The 16,056-nt window shown below is 61.2% G+C and overlaps 2 protein-coding genes across 3 annotated transcripts in view; one reads left to right on the top strand and one right to left on the bottom strand.

Moving 5' to 3' along the window:
• The window catches only part of MRM2 (mitochondrial rRNA methyltransferase 2), a 289,956-nt gene that overhangs the window by 144,061 nt on the left and 129,839 nt on the right, over window positions 1-16,056 (top strand). The gene's annotated exons all lie outside the window — the stretch shown is intronic.
• The window catches only part of LOC109251057 (kinesin-like protein KIF19), a 44,399-nt gene that overhangs the window by 9,840 nt on the left and 18,503 nt on the right, over window positions 1-16,056 (bottom strand). Inside the window, exons 11-17 of one of the 2 annotated variants that reach the window (XM_053893963.1) lie at window positions 14,108-14,285; window positions 12,757-12,934; window positions 10,526-10,796; window positions 9,989-10,110; window positions 8,277-8,368; window positions 4,382-4,490; window positions 3,416-3,778 (exon numbers count right to left, since the gene is read on the bottom strand). In XM_053893963.1, the coding sequence (XP_053749938.1) occupies window positions 3,416-3,778; window positions 4,382-4,490; window positions 8,277-8,368; window positions 9,989-10,110; window positions 10,526-10,796; window positions 12,757-12,934; window positions 14,108-14,285 (1,313 nt within the window). Of the gene's footprint in view, window positions 1-3,415; window positions 3,779-4,381; window positions 4,491-8,276; window positions 8,405-9,988; window positions 10,111-10,525; window positions 10,797-12,756; window positions 12,935-14,107; window positions 14,286-16,056 lie in introns of both variants that reach the window. The other variant, XM_053893962.1, reaches the window with a different exon arrangement.

Genomic DNA, 16,056 nt, shown 5'->3' on the forward strand with positions numbered 1-16,056 from the left:
CAAATTGCCAACCATGGCTCTGGGATTTGTCAGCCTCCATAAATTATGTGAGCCAACTGTAATAAACCCGTGTGTGTGTGTGTGCGTGTGCGCGCATACGAGTGTGCGTGTGCGTGTCCGCCTGTGTTGCACGCACACACATTCTATTGGTTCTGTTTGTCTGGAGAACCCTGACTGATACACTCACCTTCCGCCCCCTGCTGCTGTCCTGCCCTTAATCCTACTGAGCTATCGCCAGAGTGGCTTCAGTGCAGTCAGCAAACGCCCACTGTGGCTGGCAGAGGCGGAAGGAGATCTGCCAGGCCCCCGGCTGCTCACTAGCCTGCCCGGAGAGAGGCCTGCTCACTTCCTCCAGTTTATGTGACCAAGTGTGGTGAGAAAGAAACCCCGTGAAGGGAACACCATTTCCATACAGGCTGGAACCTGTGCCAAATACACCCTCTCCCCCCTGCAAAAGAACTTCACGGCACTGTGGCCAGTGAGTGATCAGTGTGGTCAGTGAGTGATCGGCGTGGTCAGTGAGCGGTCAGTGTTGTCAGTGAGCGGCCGGTGTGGTCAGTGAGCGGTTGGTGTGGTCAGTGAGTGATCAGCGTGGTCAGTGAGCGGTCGGTGTGGTCCGTGAGCGGTCAGTGTGGTCAGTGAGCGACCAGTGTGGTCAGTGTGGTCGGTGTGGTCAGTGTGGTCGGTGTGGTCAGTGTGGTCAGCGAGCGGTCAGTGTGGTGACTGATCAGTGGGCGGTCAGTGTGGCTGGTGTGGTCAGCGAGTGGTCAGTGTGGTCAGTGAGTGATCAGCGTGGTCAGTGAGCGGCCGGTGTGGTCAGTGGCAGTCGGTGTGGTCAGTGTGGTCAGTGAGTGGTCAGTGTGGTCAGTGAGCGAGGAGTGTGGTCAGTGACTGATCAGTGTGGTCAGTGGGTGGTCAGTGTGGCTGGTGTGGTCAGTGAGTGGTCAGTGTGGTCAGCGAGTGGTCAGTGTGGTCAGTGAGTGATCAGCGTGGTCGGTGAGCGGCTGATGTGGTCAGTGGGCAGTTGGTGTGGTCAGTATGGTTAGTGAGCAGCCAGTGTGGTCAGTGGGCAGTCGGTGTGGCCAGTGTGGTCAACAAGCGGTCAGTGTGGTCAGTGAGCAGTCGGTGTGGTCAGTGTGGTCAGCAAGTGATCAGTGTGGTCAGTGAGCGGTTAGTGTGGTCAGTGAGTGATCAGCGTGGTCAGTGAGCGGTCGGTGTGGTCCTTGAGCGGTCAGTGTGGTCAGTGAGCGGCTGGTGTGGTCAGTGAGTGATCAGTGTGGTCAGTGGGCAGTCGGTGTGGTCAGTGTGGTCAGTGGGTGGTCAGTGTGGTCGGTGTGGTGTGGTCAGTGTGGTCAGTGAGTGGTCGGTGTGGTCAGTGAGCGGCCGGTGTGGTCAGTGAGTGATCAGTGTGGTCAGTGGGCAGTCGGTGTGGTCAGTGAGCGGCTGGTGTGGTCAGCGAGTGGTCAGTGTGGTCAGTGAGTGATCGGCGTGGTCAGTGAGCGGCCGGTGTGGTCAGTGAGTGATCAGTGTGGTCAGTGGGCAGTCGGTGTGGTCAGTGTGGTCAGCGAGCAGTCAGTGTGGTCAGTGAGCGGCTGGTGTGGTCAGCGAGTGGTCAGTGTGGTCAGTGAGTGATCGGCGTGGTCAGTGAGCGGTCAGTGTTGTCAGTGAGCGGCCGGTGTGGTCAGTGTGGTCAGGGGGTGGTCAGTGTGGTCAGTGAGTGGTCGGTGTGGTCAGTGAGCGGCCGGTGTGGTCAGTGGGCAGTCGGTGTGGTCAGTGTGGTCAGCGAGCAGTCAGTGTGGTCAGTGAGCGGCTGGTGTGGTCAGCGAGTGGTCAGTGTGGTCAGTGAGTGATCGGCGTGGTCAGTGAACGGCCAGTGTGGTCAGTGAGCGGCCGGTGTGGTCAGTGTGGTCAGGGGGTGGTCAGTGTGGTCGGTGTGGTGTGGTCAGTGTGGTCAGTGAGTGGTCGGTGTGGTCAGTGAGCGGCCGGTGTGCTCAGTGAGTGATCAGTGTGGTCAGTGGGCAGTCGGTGTGGTCAGTGTGGTCAGCGAGCAGTCAGTGTGGTCAGTGAGCGGCTGGTGTGGTCAGCGAGTGGTCAGTGTGGTCAGTGAGTGATCGGCGTGGTCAGTGAGCGGTCAGTGTTGTCAGTGAGCGGCCGGTGTGGTCAGTGTGGTCAGGGGGTGGTCAGTGTGGTCGGTGTGGTGTGGTCAGTGTGGTCAGTGAGTGGTCGGTGTGCTCAGTGAGTGATCAGTGTGGTCAGTGGGCAGTCGGTGTGGTCAGTGTGGTCAGCGAGCAGTCAGTGTGGTCAGTGAGCGGCTGGTGTGGTCAGCGAGTGGTCAGTGTGGTCAGTGAGTGATCGGCGTGGTCAGTGAGCGGTCAGTGTTGTCAGTGAGCGGCCGGTGTGGTCAGTGTGGTCAGGGGGTGGTCAGTGTGGTCGGTGTGGTGTGGTCAGTGTGGTCAGTGAGTGGTCGGTGTGCTCAGTGAGTGATCAGTGTGGTCAGTGGGCAGTCGGTGTGGTCAGTGTGGTCAGCGAGCAGTCAGTGTGGTCAGTGAGCGGCTGGTGTGGTCAGCGAGTGGTCAGTGTGGTCAGTGAGTGATCAGCGTGGTCAGTGAATGGCCAGTGTGGTCAGTGAGCGGCCGGTGTGGTCAGTGTGGTCAGTGGGTGGTCAGTGTGGTCGGTGTGGTGTGGTCAGTGTGGTCAGTGAGCGGCCGGTGTGGTCAGTGTGGTTGGTGTGACCAGCGAGTGACCAGTGTGGTCAGTGGGCGGTCAGTGTGGTCAGCGAGCGGTCGGCGCATGGTCGGTGTGGCACTCTACTGAGTGCTGGATTTTGCCTACGTGGGGCTGAGGCTTTCCACGGGTCAACACTGCCCAGTACCCCAAGAAGGTAACGGAATGAACAGCACTACCCACAGAGGGACAGCAAAGCATCATGGGTAGTGACCAGAAACGAAAGACAACCACGTGGCCACGCAACAGGGAGCAGACAACCTAAGTGTCCACGAAACGGGGCCGCGTAAGGAGTTCATCCCCCCGCAGGTGTCGGAGGAGGGCCATGCTCCCAGGCCTGGTGCCGGGCTCCGGCAGGAGAGGGACGCCTCACGGTGGACAGTGCTTCGCGACCCTGTTACCGTTTAGTGGACGTGTTAGAACCAAGCAAGGTACCCTCTTAAGGTGAAAATGCAAATACCGTGAAGGCACTTGAGAGTTCATGAAGTGACGTTAAGGAAGGACCCGAGATCAGAAGGCGGTACCCAGGGAAGACACGCACGCGGCTTCTGATGAGGAAGGGTGGTGGGGGCGTGGGGGGTCTCCCTCTGCCTCCTCTGCACCGGGGGCCCTCCTCCGTCCACCATGACGCTCCCGCTCTGCTGTCCCAGCTGGACCCCGGGACCCCGGGAGCCAGCCAGCGTGCACCCACCGTCTGCATGCTCCAGGTGAGGGAGGGTGACAGCTTCCCCCTGGCCTTCTCCGCAGAACGGTCCCGGCCCGGGCTGGCGTGGGGCCACCTCCTGTCTGCTGGGCTCGGGTCCCTGGAGTCCGGGGCCATGTCCTCTGGAAGGTGGAGGGAGGAGCGGCCGCTGCCACCCTCGCGGTCCTGCGCCTTGGAGCGCCGGGTGGCCGCGATGAGAGCGATGCTCTTGGTGCTCATGGCCATCTCCTTGAGGGTCTGAGCGCTCAGGGCCGGGCCGCCGGCCTCCGCTGCCATCCGCGAGGCACCCAGGTCCAGGCCAGCGGGGGCGCCCAGCTTGGAGACCAAATTCTTCACGCTCAGGGGGCCTGCCTGCCGCAGGAAACCAGCATCAGCGACGGTCAGACGTCACTGGGCCACCCTGTTGGCCTGCCCCACATTGGACCCCCAGAAGCAGACTCAGAGTCTGTGATTGGAGGCAAGTGGTATGGGGGGAAAGGTTTCTGGCCATGGGAGGAGGGCCCAGGAAGGTGGATGAAGCCAGTCCCTGGGCCCGGACACCCTGGGGGAGTGGGTCACCACACCCAGGGGCCAAGGGGCCCCAGGTACTTACGTACCACCCACAGTCACGGGTGGGGCTGTTCCTGGGGACCTGAACTTCCCAGCACTCCAGCCGGGCGGAGGGCTCCCCCTGGGGCAGGGGCATCCTGTCCTCCCCCGGGGACAGTGACCCAGAGTATGACCACTCACACTATTACCAGTAATCATGATGAGACTAGTGGCCTCTTAAAGACGGTTCACAGGGAAGGCCCCAAACTACTAAGGTGTGAATATTCACAGCCTTTCCCTTCCCCCAAGCCCCCCCCATCTGCCAAAGAGATTCCTGATAGCTGTGCCCCCCTGCACCCCCCAGCTCTGCGGGGGCAGGAGAGGCCTCCCAGGAGCTCGGGGCCCTGGTTAGGGCCGCACACCAACCTCATGAGCCGGAGGCGTTAGCAGGATGCGGAGGGATGGCAGAGGGAGAAGGGAATCCTGCTTTCCCAGTGTTTTCGATGGCGTGGCTTGCGACGACGTGTAGCCACCGCTGTGGGGGACACACAGAAGCGGAAGCTGAGCCAGCTGCCGGGGCCCCTCGGCCCTGCCTCCAGCCGAGGAGAGCGGAGACTGAACCCCAGGACGCCGCGGCCCACGTCAGGCCAGGGCAAGCGGCATCTGCACACTGCTGCATTCAGGGGCCACGCCGGGAGTCTGGGCTCTGGGTCCTTGCAGAACCTGAGGGGGGGCCACAGGACCCCCTGAAGTTGTGGTCAGCTGGACAGAAACGCACGTGGCCCGGGGACTCCGCTGCAGCTGGCTTCTGACACGGGGACAATCTTGTGGGGGACGGAGGCCCTAACTGGTGGGGTCTGACGCCAACTTGGCGTGATCGTGCCAGAACTGAACTGCGGCACACCCAGCTGGCGTTAGATCCGCTGCGGTAGAAATGGAACAGGAGGAAACATCTAAGCTCAGGCCCAAAGAATGGCAATGAAAGAGCTGTGCCGAACTCTGGCAGAAGACCTTGCCAGGTAGGAGGAATAGGGGGAACAGCATGGGCCAAGGCCCTGGGGCAGGGGCCAGCTCGGCACATCCGAGGCCCAGCAAGGAGAGGAGGGTGGGACAGAGACACAGGAGTTTGCCCAAGACCTTGTGTGGAAGACTTTGGCTGTTGGAAGGAGAAGGGACCTCTGACAACTTCCAGCCAGAACTTTCCCCGGTCCTACCGTGTCTACTGTGAAAGAACAGGGTTTCCTCACCTTCCGTCAGGTCAGGTCACCCGTGACTGTAAGAACAGAGCATCACGCATCAAGCCCAGGCTCCCTGGCGAGTGGCCTTGGGCTCCTGACCTCTGCTGTCTCATCGGTGAAACCGGGACACCGATAACTCGAGCCACTGGGTAGACCGCTAGCTGGATGACAAGGTGTTTAAGCACCACGTGAGCCAGCGAGGCCTCTGGGTGCTGTCGGTAGGGCACAGGGCTGCCTAGCACCGCGGCCAGAGTCCAAACCAGAGACAAACGTTTGGCCTGCCCTCCTGCGCCCCCACTTCCTCACGGTGAACCTCGGGGAAGGCGCTGGGCCCTGCAAACCTGCTTCCACCTGTGGAATGAGACCCGGAGCAGCGGGGACCCTGTTGCCGAGGCCACACCTGACTTGGGCAGTAATGCTTCCTACGCCAGCTCCAGACTTGGCACGTGGCCATGAGAGGTCCCTTGGGGCAGGGAGCAGCCTGTACCCCCTCCCCACCTGCCCCTCGTAGGATAGAGACTACGTCTGTGTCGTTCTCTTCTTAGTGCCCTGCACAAGCGCTCAGTCAGTATGTGGTGAGGTTTGGCCGATACTCTGCTCCCCTCCCCAACAGCCACCCCTCTGCTTGTGCAACAAGCCCCCGTGTTACTCCACGTGACAATGTGTCCAGCCTGGAGACATGGGTCGTGACCGCTCCATGCCGGTTAGGGTCCTCCTTTCCCTTTTCTGTAGGGAAGTGGCCCAGGAGAGAGCAGGTGATTGACGGACTTAGTGACATCTACTGGGGAAGGTTCTCGAAGGGACTTTTCTCCCAGATAAAAAATAAGGCCAGCCCTCTCTCCCTTCCGTGTTTAGGTGTGGTTATATGAAGGTGTGATCTATGGAGCTGTGGCAGCCTCTTTGACCACAAGGGGAGACATCATTCACGTGCCAGGGACGTGGGCATCATCGAGTCATTTAAACAATGGCCCTGAGTCCGCTCATCCTCCAGACTCTCAGACAACAGACACCTGTTTACATTGGACCAATCTCACTGAGAATTCCGTTACTCACAGCTGAAAGCATTGAGTCCGGACCAGCGGCAACTGGAAAGTGTAAGAGCCCGGGGAGAAGCCCGGCTCCCGTACAGGAGCCCCACTGAGGTGAGAGGCCTCCTTCCCCCACCCCCTGGCATTCGGTCCTCCTTGTAATGGCAGCTCTATCTGCCGTGTCCCCACCACGCCCGACACGTGCAGCCTTGCGGGGAGGTCACTGTTGGCCCCGTGTAGAGACGGGGCACCTGAGGCCCAGGGTGGCCAGTCACGTGCCCAGTACCATGGTGTGGGTGACCGGCACAGCCAGGAACCAAGCTCTGGTCGGTCTGGCTTGGGGGCCCGGCTGCCAGCTGCCCACGGGCAGGGCCCCAGGGCCTCAACCCGAGGAGGGCACAGGTGCTGGGCCTCAGCCACTGCCATGGGAACCGGCTGGGGCGCCGTAGGAGAGGCCTCGGGTGGCACCAGCCCCACCCGTGTGCAGGGACACAGAGCTCCTTCGTGCCGTCTGCATGACGCCAGCGTTCCAGCTCACGGCCTGCAGATGGCTCGGCCTGCTGTCTCGCCACGGTCCGGGCTGTGGCTGCAGGTACGGCCTGCACGAGGCGAGGCACGGCCCCCTCCTCTCTAGGCTGAGGATGGGAGGTGGGGGGTCCCAGGCTTCCTTTGCAACCGATCTACAGTGAACCCCGTCTCAAGGTGGGGTCGACACCTGCCTTCCCTAATCAGGGGGCCGAGCAGCAGGTTCGGGCGGGTGTGGGCCCAGGGGCAGGTGGCAGACGTGTCTAGTCTTGACCGAGGGATGGGGCACTTTGTTTTTATATGCACACACACATACGCAAACATCCATGCACACACGTGCACCCACATAAAACTCACACATACACACACACACCCACACTTGCACGCATAAAAATACACAAACGAGCACATCCATGTGTATGTGCACACGTGCATACACACGTGCGTATAAATGCACCGTGTGCACACACACACAGATAGGCCCGCACGCACCAAGGTTGGAGCCCTGGTGACTTCGCTACCCCAAAGGGCACAGCCTGAGCCTGGGCATTGCACCCAAACACGGCGTCTGGGCCTTCACTGCTCCTGATTTAGACAAACCAGCTGCAAAGGTATTTGGGGCAAAACTGGAGAGATGTAACTCTAGGTAGGAAGCAGCAGTAATTCCGGGGATGGTGGTTATGGAGGGAGGTGCCCCAGATTTAAAGCATATGACCTACGTCACAACGTCTGTGCCACAGTGCATGTGCCCTCCCCAGGTTCCCACGTGGAAGCCTTGACCCCTGGTGCAACCGCCTGGAGTGCAGTCGTCGGGAGGTGATAGCGGCTAAACGGGCTCACCGAGTGGGACCCAGATGGCAGGGGACCGTGCCCTTGCGAGAGGGGGGCGAGGCCTCCACCATGTGAGCACGCAGCACGGGGGCGGCCACCTGCAGCCAGGAAGACGGTCCTCACCAGAAGTCTACCCGCCAGCCCTGGCATTTCGGACACCCAGCCTCCGGGACTGTGGAAGCAAATGCCCTGTGGCCTGCGCCCCCCCGTCCGTGACGTTGCATGAAGCAGTCCGAGCTGGCTAAGGCCCTGTGGCCTGTGCCCCCCCATCCATGACGTTGTGTGAAGCAGCCCGAGCTGGCTAAGGCCCGTGACACACACTGGCAAGACGCTAACCATTAACATGAGGGAAGTCTGGGAGTGCTCGGTCTACGAGTCTGTCTCGGGTGCTAGAAGATAGCAAAGCAACGAGTCGACAGAGGAGAGGATAGAAACATTGGCGGTAGCACCAGGAGGCTGATGTTGAGCAAAAAGCGCGTGTCAAAACGGCCTTTCTAGCACCAAACTCCCCAACCTAGGTGAGCACCTCCTAGGACACGCTCGCTCGTCCTAACCCTACAAGGAAGGGATAGCGACACACTCCATGAGAGGCGATGCCGGGGCCACGATCCTGGGCCGGCCCCCAGCCCTCCCGCCACACTCCACAGCCGGGCCCGAGGGCGCAGTGATGCGGGGTCGCGAGAGGGAAGAACTGGGTACCTGTCCTCCTCCAGCAGCATCAGCGGCAGTTCAAACTGGGCACCCCACGGGAGGTCCTTCCTGTCGTCTGGCCAGTCCCAGCTAGCCTCCTCCTGCGGCGCGGGGGACTTATTCAGAACCAAGCCGTCCTGGGGACAGACGGGGAGCTGGGGGAGGCCGCATGGACCACAGACACAGGCAAGCCATGTCAGCAAGCAGAGATCCCCGAGGGGCCGCAGAGAGGTCCCTTTCCCGCTGGCCACCATCACTGGAAGGAAACCAGCCAGCAGGGAGGCCCGCGAGCCAGCCTGCCAGCTCACTTCCGGCTGGCCCTCCCCAGCACAGACACAGAAAGGAGGCTCTGTGCAAGGGCGAGTGCCAGGGACCGCCAGGGCGCAGCCTTGACCCTGGAGCAAAAGTGGTGCACAAGCCAGACGCCTGTCGGAGAGCCCTCCAAAGCCTGCAGGCCCTTGAGAAGACACACAGAGGACTCAGGTGACCCAGAAATCCCACTTCTGGGCGTGCACCCCAAGGACGGAGAGCAGATTCATCTACACCCGTGTTCACGGTAGCACGTTCCCAAGAGCCAAGGGGTGCAAGCACCCAAGTCCATGAGCAGGTGACTGGATACACACAGTATGGTCCGGCCACACACAGCCCGACGGCACTCAGCCTCAGAGAGGAAGGACATTCGGACACCTGCTCCCCCATGGATGGACGAGGGCGTCGTGCTCAGTGAAGTAAGCCCGGCACGAAAGGACAAGTGCTATATGGTCCCCGGAGTGGTCGAATCCACAGAGACAGAGAGTAGACGGTGGAGCCTGGGCTAGGGCATGAGGGTTTAATGGGGTCAGAGTTCCGGTTTGGTACAACGCTTTCTCTGAGCTCGGGGAGTCCATCTAGGGAAGGGAACCCGACGGTGGTCTTGGGGACCCTGACATATACTATAGGACAGGCGGAAGGGTGGGGAGGAGGTCCCACAGCAGTAGTGTGAGCGGGGAACCAGATGGCTGCGTGGGGACTGAGCCAGCAGAGCCGGGGAAGCGGGGAGCTCTCGGCACAATGCGGGTACCTGGGACCTCTGAGCGGGGGCGGGAAGCACCTTTACGTGCAGTCGGATCCCGGGAGCCCTGCCGACACCACACGCGTGGGCTCCTGCCCCTCGCCCACCCTGCCCCAAGCCCGGGGAGCCCTTGGCCTCTCTCCTAGGAAGGCGCAGCTGAGGGGCCCTACCTAGCTCAGGGCAGGAGGAGAGCCGGGAAACAGGATTCGTGTGGCAAATGAATGCAGAGCCCCCTCCCCGGCCCTCTTCTCTAGGGAGTCCCCAGATGGGCCCCGGACGCCATCCACCATGCAGGGGACTGCCGGCTCGCCCTGGAGGAAAGACCTAAAACCACATCTCTCCCAGGGTCCCCGTGGCACCGAGGTCCAGCCCACACTCAGGCTCCTTCCCATCAGCCCTCTGTCTCCCACATGGGGTGTGCAGCAGTCCAGGGTCCCAGACCTGCCGATGAACAGCACAGAGGGCCCCGGGCCCAGCCTCCCCGAAACCCTGCACCCTTGCCACTGGCTCAGCCTGCCCAGCGCCGCTGGCCCCAGCACCTGGTGCGGGGCGGGGGGGGGGGGGGGGGTTCCCGGGCGTCCTCTTCCCACCTCAGGGTCAGTCCCCTCACGGGGCTGGGGCACACAGGAGGGGACAGCGAGCACTGGCCTGAGCCGCCAGGCGCACTCACCCGCAGGGAGCTCGACATGACCGAGTGCAGCAGCAGCAGCCGGTTCAGCGAGCCCGCACCCAGCTCCCGCAGGATCAGACCGTACCGCTCGTCCAGGGACTTGGGCACCGCGATGCCGCCACCTGCAGGGGCCGGGGAGAGCGGGGGCGGGCACGCGTCCCTACTTGCCGGAAGGACAGCATCCTCTTTCCTCGGAACCTGGAGGCAGATACTCCAACCCGATAAAGGCGGATTTTCCGGACGGTGGGTTTGCCGGGCGATGCCCCCCGACCCCCGCACTCCCCAGCGGGTGGTCTGTGCACCTTGCGTGCGCGAACGGATTTCTTGCGCGAACGGATTTCTTGCGCGAACGGAGCATAGCACCCGCGCCGTGCCTGGCTCTTCCTCACTTACCTGTACCTCCCGGAGAGTGTCCTGTGAGCCGGGCCGGGCCGGGCCGGAAGGGGCACTGGTCTTCCCCGAGCACGCGCGGCGCCCCGCCCCGCCCCGCCCCCCCCCCCCCCCCATGCTTCCCGGGGCCAGGCCGGGCGGGCTCACCCTCGATCAGCTGCCGCTGGTCCCGGAGGAGCTGCTCACAGAGCCGCCGGTGCTGGTGGTAGCGCCGGATCACGAAGTCCTTCTGCCACAGCAGACTCCTCCTGCGCAGGCCGTCGGCCCGCAGCTCCGTGTTCTCGGCCTCCAGCTCGTGGGCCCAGCACAGCAGCCGCAACACCTCCCGCTGGTCCTCGCTGCTGGCCTGCGCGGGCAGCAGCTGCTCCAGCTGCGAGGCCTTCTCCTTGGCACTGGCCAGACGCCGCTCCAGCCCCGCCTGGCGGAGACACCAGGCGTTCAGGGCAGGGGCCCCGGGCGCGGCTCCCAGGTCCGCTCGCTCTTGCGGACTCCGCTTCGCGGATCGAACTCAGGGAGACACCGGGTGACCGATCGGGCCCGCGGACGCGCGGCCATCGCCTGCGTTTACTGTGTCCTTTATTTTCTGTGTCCTGAGGCTTTCGCACCTGGGCCCTGGCCGTCCCTGGAGGGACTGCCCCTCCCAGGGCCAGCCAGTTCCTGAGGGTCCTAAACCCCTCACCCAGGAGCACACTTCTCGGATGCAGACCAGCCAACCCAGAGCCCACACCCCGACCCCCTCCTCCGTGGGGCCCTCACACTCTGGGCCACTGTCCCCCAGTCCTAACCCTCAGGGACCAGACGGCCGGGACAGCCCCCATGCCCTGGAGCCCACTGGAATCACCCAGACTGGCCGGGCCTCAGCCTACTTGCCCTGCCTCACCTGCTCCTTCCCACGGAAACCACAGTAAGGCTCTCGCCCAAGCACCGCCTCCTCTGCCTCCTGACTGGCCCTGGGGCGTCCCCTGTGGCCCGCATGGCATCCCGTGCCCCCTCCTCTGGGAACTGCCAGCAAAGACTATCTTTCCAATGGCGGTCGTCTCCTGGTGTCCTGGCCCTGCTGTGCCTCACAGTTTCCCCGAACACACTACGCTCAGAACACACCCTAGGACTCACCCCTCGCCGTGTGTCCACCGTGGGAAACCCCACTCGCACGCCCACCCCCAGAACCGCAGCCCCGGGCACAGGTCAGCTGACAGCCCCCAGTGCGGCCCAAGCAGGCTCCTCCAGCCGTCACATCTTCCTCTCCGGGCGGCGGAGGGGGGCGACTTCGGGGGAGTTGGCTCGGCTGCCTGGCGTGGTCCTCCTCTTCTGCCTGAGGTCCTCCCCGGCCCCCGAGGCACCAGCAGCCCCTCCCCCAGCCCCAGCAGCCCGTCCGCGGGTCCGTTACGACGCTGCCCCGCGCCACATCGCCGGCGTCGGTGGGGAGAATCCGGCAGACGGTCAGCTTCAGTGGCGGAGGGTCCCCAGGCCTGGCGCCACACCGGACGCTTAAAACCTAAGTTTGTCTCGAACGGGCGGGTTAACTCACGAACGGACTCGCAATTCCATGCTACGCTGCATCTCCGAATCCAAATTTGACCCCTGAACTCGTGCTCTCTGCTGATGCACATTATGGTTTCAGCAAGAGGCATTTTTCTTATTGCTAAATGCCGGGGGGCTTCTGAAGTGAGACCACGCAGCCTCCAGACTGCTCAGGGACACGCAGCCCCGTGAAGACACATGCTGGTTTGGCCGCACAGCCTTGAGGCGAAGCAAGTGCCGCCTGCTTTCGGCACGTGGCGCTTCCCCCGCTTGCCAGAGAAGACACCCGCGGACGTGTGACTAGAGGGCGCTTCCCGGCTCCCCAGCCGTGCCTGCTCTGCCGGGACCGTGACAACGCGAGAAGCAAGCTACTGCATGAGCGGCTCAGGGAAGCAGCCGGCCCTTGCTTCTCCAGGAGGAACCGGGTCCCCTCTGGCCGCGTCCCTTGTTCCGCCCCCCTCCGCACCGCGTGCCCCAGGCCTGACTCGGGGACAAATGAGCCGGAGGCCACGCATGGGAAGCACTTGCCCACAGGACCCCTCGGACCTGGAGGCCCGCTGTGTGTGCAGACAGGCAGGTGGGGTTGCCCCGCGGCTCCTCGGTCCCCCAGGGTCCGCCCATCCTGCACACCGACCCCCGCAGCAGGGAGGTCACGGGCCCCGCAGTCAGCCCAGGTCATGTGCAGCACCTCTCCCCCCGCCCCCTGGGGCCTTGGGACAGTTTATCTCAGCCCCCTGAGCCTGGATGCCATGCACAGGACGGCGGTGGGTGGCCCTGCTCGGTGGACTGTTGTCACGGGGTCACCATCCGTGCATTAGCAGCGGGCATGCCCGCGCACGGACAGCCCCTGCACCCACCTTGAGGGCCGCAGCTTTCCTCTGCTCAGCCAGAAGCGTGTTGACCTCCTCTCTGGCCACGGCCACCTCAGGCGGCTCCACGGACTCGCCCTCGTCCCCGTCCGCCTCTGCCGGCTCCTCGTCCCCCTCCGGCGTCCTGTCCCTGTGCACGAGGTGCTGGGCCTTCTCCCGCTCCCAGCTACGGCCACAACAGAGGGGGCAGCGGTCAGGGTGCCGCCCCCCACCCCAGCCGGTCTGCCTGCAGGCCTAGACCTGACAGAGGGACAGACGTGGGCCTGTGGCCTGACCTCCTGTATGTGTACAAACAGAGGCGTGAACAACAACTGGAAGGAAATCAAGAAGCAGTGAGCGCTTCGCAGGATTGTAGCAATTAAGCGCAGGACCCTGCAGCCGGCCCGCCACCCCCACCCTGGCTCTGCCCCAAGGCTGCCCGGGTGACCTCGGCCTTAGAACGTGGCTGGCAGGCGACAGCACACCTGGGGCTCTGAGGGCTAGCTGCGATGGCCCCCTCGCAGGGCAAAACCTCAAAGGTGCACCACAGGGCACCAGGCTGGGTCTGAACTGCCACGGGCACCGTGGGGAGCCGAAGGAAGGGAGGAGCGGGGCTGGGACCAACAGAGGGACGGAGAGCGTTTCCTGCCACCGGAATCCCTCCAGTGCGGGCATCACACCGTTTGTGTAAGTTAGAAAACAAACAAGGAGGAAGCAGCAGGGGGAGGAGGAGGACAAGTGCTGGGAGGAAGGGACAAGAATTGGACCGGGACCCCAGGGCTGAGTTGAAGCTCCTGCAGGCAGGGAGCCGGGTGTCCCGGTTTGTCCAGGGCAGTGCCAACACACTATTGTAAGCAGTGGCTTCTCCTCTCAAACGTGTCCCGCTCTGGATGACAACTTACATGATCAGCCCCTCCACACGTGGTCAGGCTACTCACAGCAGGTACGAGTAGCAGGTGTGTGCAATGGTAGAAGCATCCTGGCCTCGTGACTGTGCGGCCTTGGGCAAACCCACATCCCCTCTGAGCCTCAAAATCCTCTGCTGTAAAATGGGCTTGACCCTAACCTGCCAGGCTGGCTCGGGATTCCAGCCTAAGACGAAGAAACCGAAGGGACCTGAAAGCCTGCTCCCACCCGGCCCAGCTTCGCCCCGGGGGGGCAGGAGAGCGGGGATGGACTGGGCCAGGAGTCCTGCCTGGGAAGAGAGGGCCGCCTTCACCAAAGTCCCTGCTGGGGGCCTGCAGGCAGTAGAGAGAGGCTGGACGATGGCAAAACAGGAGCTCCCACCAGTGGCCCCTCTGGCCTCCCGGCCCCATAGGGATGGATGGTGCCCAGGACCTGGCTAAGTGGGCACACTCACTCTGCAATGGTCAGCAGGTGGCGGGACATGTCAACGTGCAGCTCTATGTTGGTGTTCTCCAGTTCCACCAGGCTGCGCCGCATCTCCAACTGCTCCTTGAAGGCCCCAACGAGCTGCGCCCGGATCTTGTTCATCTGCCGGCAGCTATCTTCCTCTCCATCGTGTGAGGGGATCCTGACTGGGGGCAGGAAGAGAGCCAGCTGCGCCAGGAGCAGTGACACATGAGCCAGGGTTGAACTCCATGCGTGCACACCAACCCAGGGTCTGGCCTGTGGAGGAGCTCTATCTACACGTTTGGATGGATGGATGGATGGATGGATGGATGGGTGGCTGAGGGATGGATGGATGGATAGAAGGATGGATAAGTGATAGATGGGTGGATGAGTGGATGGGTGGGCAAAGGATGGATGATGGATGGGTGAATAATGGATGCATGCATGCATGGAGAGATGGATGAATGGGTAAGTGAATGACGAATGGATAAATGGATGGGTACATAAAGGATGGGTGGATGGATGAATAGATGATGGATGGATGGATGGATGGAGAGATGGATGGATGGGTGAATAATGGATGGAGAGATGGATGGATGGGTGAATACTGGATGGATGGATGGATGGAGTGGATGGATGGAGAGATGGGTGGATGGGTGAATAATGGTTGGATGGATGGAGAGATGGATGGGTAGGTGAATAATGGATTCATAGATGGATGGATGGAGTAGATGGATGAATGGATGGATGGAGAGATGGATGGGTGAATAATGGATGGATGGATGGAGAGATAGATGGATGGATGGATGGATGGATGGAGTGGATAGATAGAGAGATGGATGGATAGGTGAATAAAGGATTCATGGATGGATGGAGTGGATAGATAGAGAGATGGATGGATAGGTGAATAAAGGATTCATGGATGGATGGAGTGGATGGATGGATGGATGGATGGAGTAGATGGACAGGTGGAGAGGTGGATAGATAGGTGAATAATTGATTCATGGATGGATGGATGGAGTGGATGGATGGATGGATGTATGGATGGATGGAGAGATGGATGGATGAATAATGGATGGATGGAAAGACGGATGGACAGGTGAAGGATGGATGGATGGATGGATGGATGGAGTGGATGGATGGATGGGTGAATAATGGATGGATGGAGTAGATGGATAGGTGGAGAGGTGGATAGATAGGTGAATAATGGATTCATGGATGGATGGATGGAGTGGATGGATGGATGTATGGATGGATGTATGGAGAAATGGATGGATGAATAATGGGTGGATGGAAAGATGGATGGACAGGTGAATAATGGATGGATGGATGGATGGATGGAGAGATGGATGGGTGAATAATGGATGGATGGAAAGATGGATGGACAGGTGAATAATGGATGGATGGATAGATGAATGAGTAGATCATGGATGGATGAATGGGTGAGTAAATGATTGATTGATGGACGGATGAAGGGATGCATAGATAGATAACTGGGTAGATGATTTAGATGGTCTCCCTGCCTGGTTTGGGGTCAGGTTACCTGGATTTGAGTCTCAGGTATCCAAGGAGGGGTGTGACTGGGCTAGCCATCTGAGCTCATACCTCACTTCCTCAGGCAAATCCTCCCAGATTCTCAATCTGGGTCCACCTGCCACTTGTTCTGATAACATCATGCCTTCTCCTTCACAGTCCTCTGCATATCGATAATTGATGAACATTTTGTGATAGATGTTTGACACCTCCCTTTCCTGCTAGAACATAAGTTCCACAGAACAAACCAGTTTTGTCTTTTTTGTTTCCATGTAATTTCCTACCTAATGGCTGTTTATGACTAATAGACGGTAGTCCCTGACTGCCCCACTGGGAGCTCCACTCTGGACGCATGCAGTCTGTTCCTCTGACCCGAGGGCAGTGGTCAAGGGGCACCTTTTCCCTCAATGTCAAGCGATGGGA

Source organism: Panthera pardus, unplaced genomic scaffold (assembly GCF_024362965.1).
Source record: "Panthera pardus isolate Hobbes unplaced genomic scaffold, ASM2436296v1 HiC_scaffold_4, whole genome shotgun sequence".
NCBI classification, from domain to species: domain Eukaryota; kingdom Metazoa; phylum Chordata; class Mammalia; order Carnivora; family Felidae; genus Panthera; species Panthera pardus.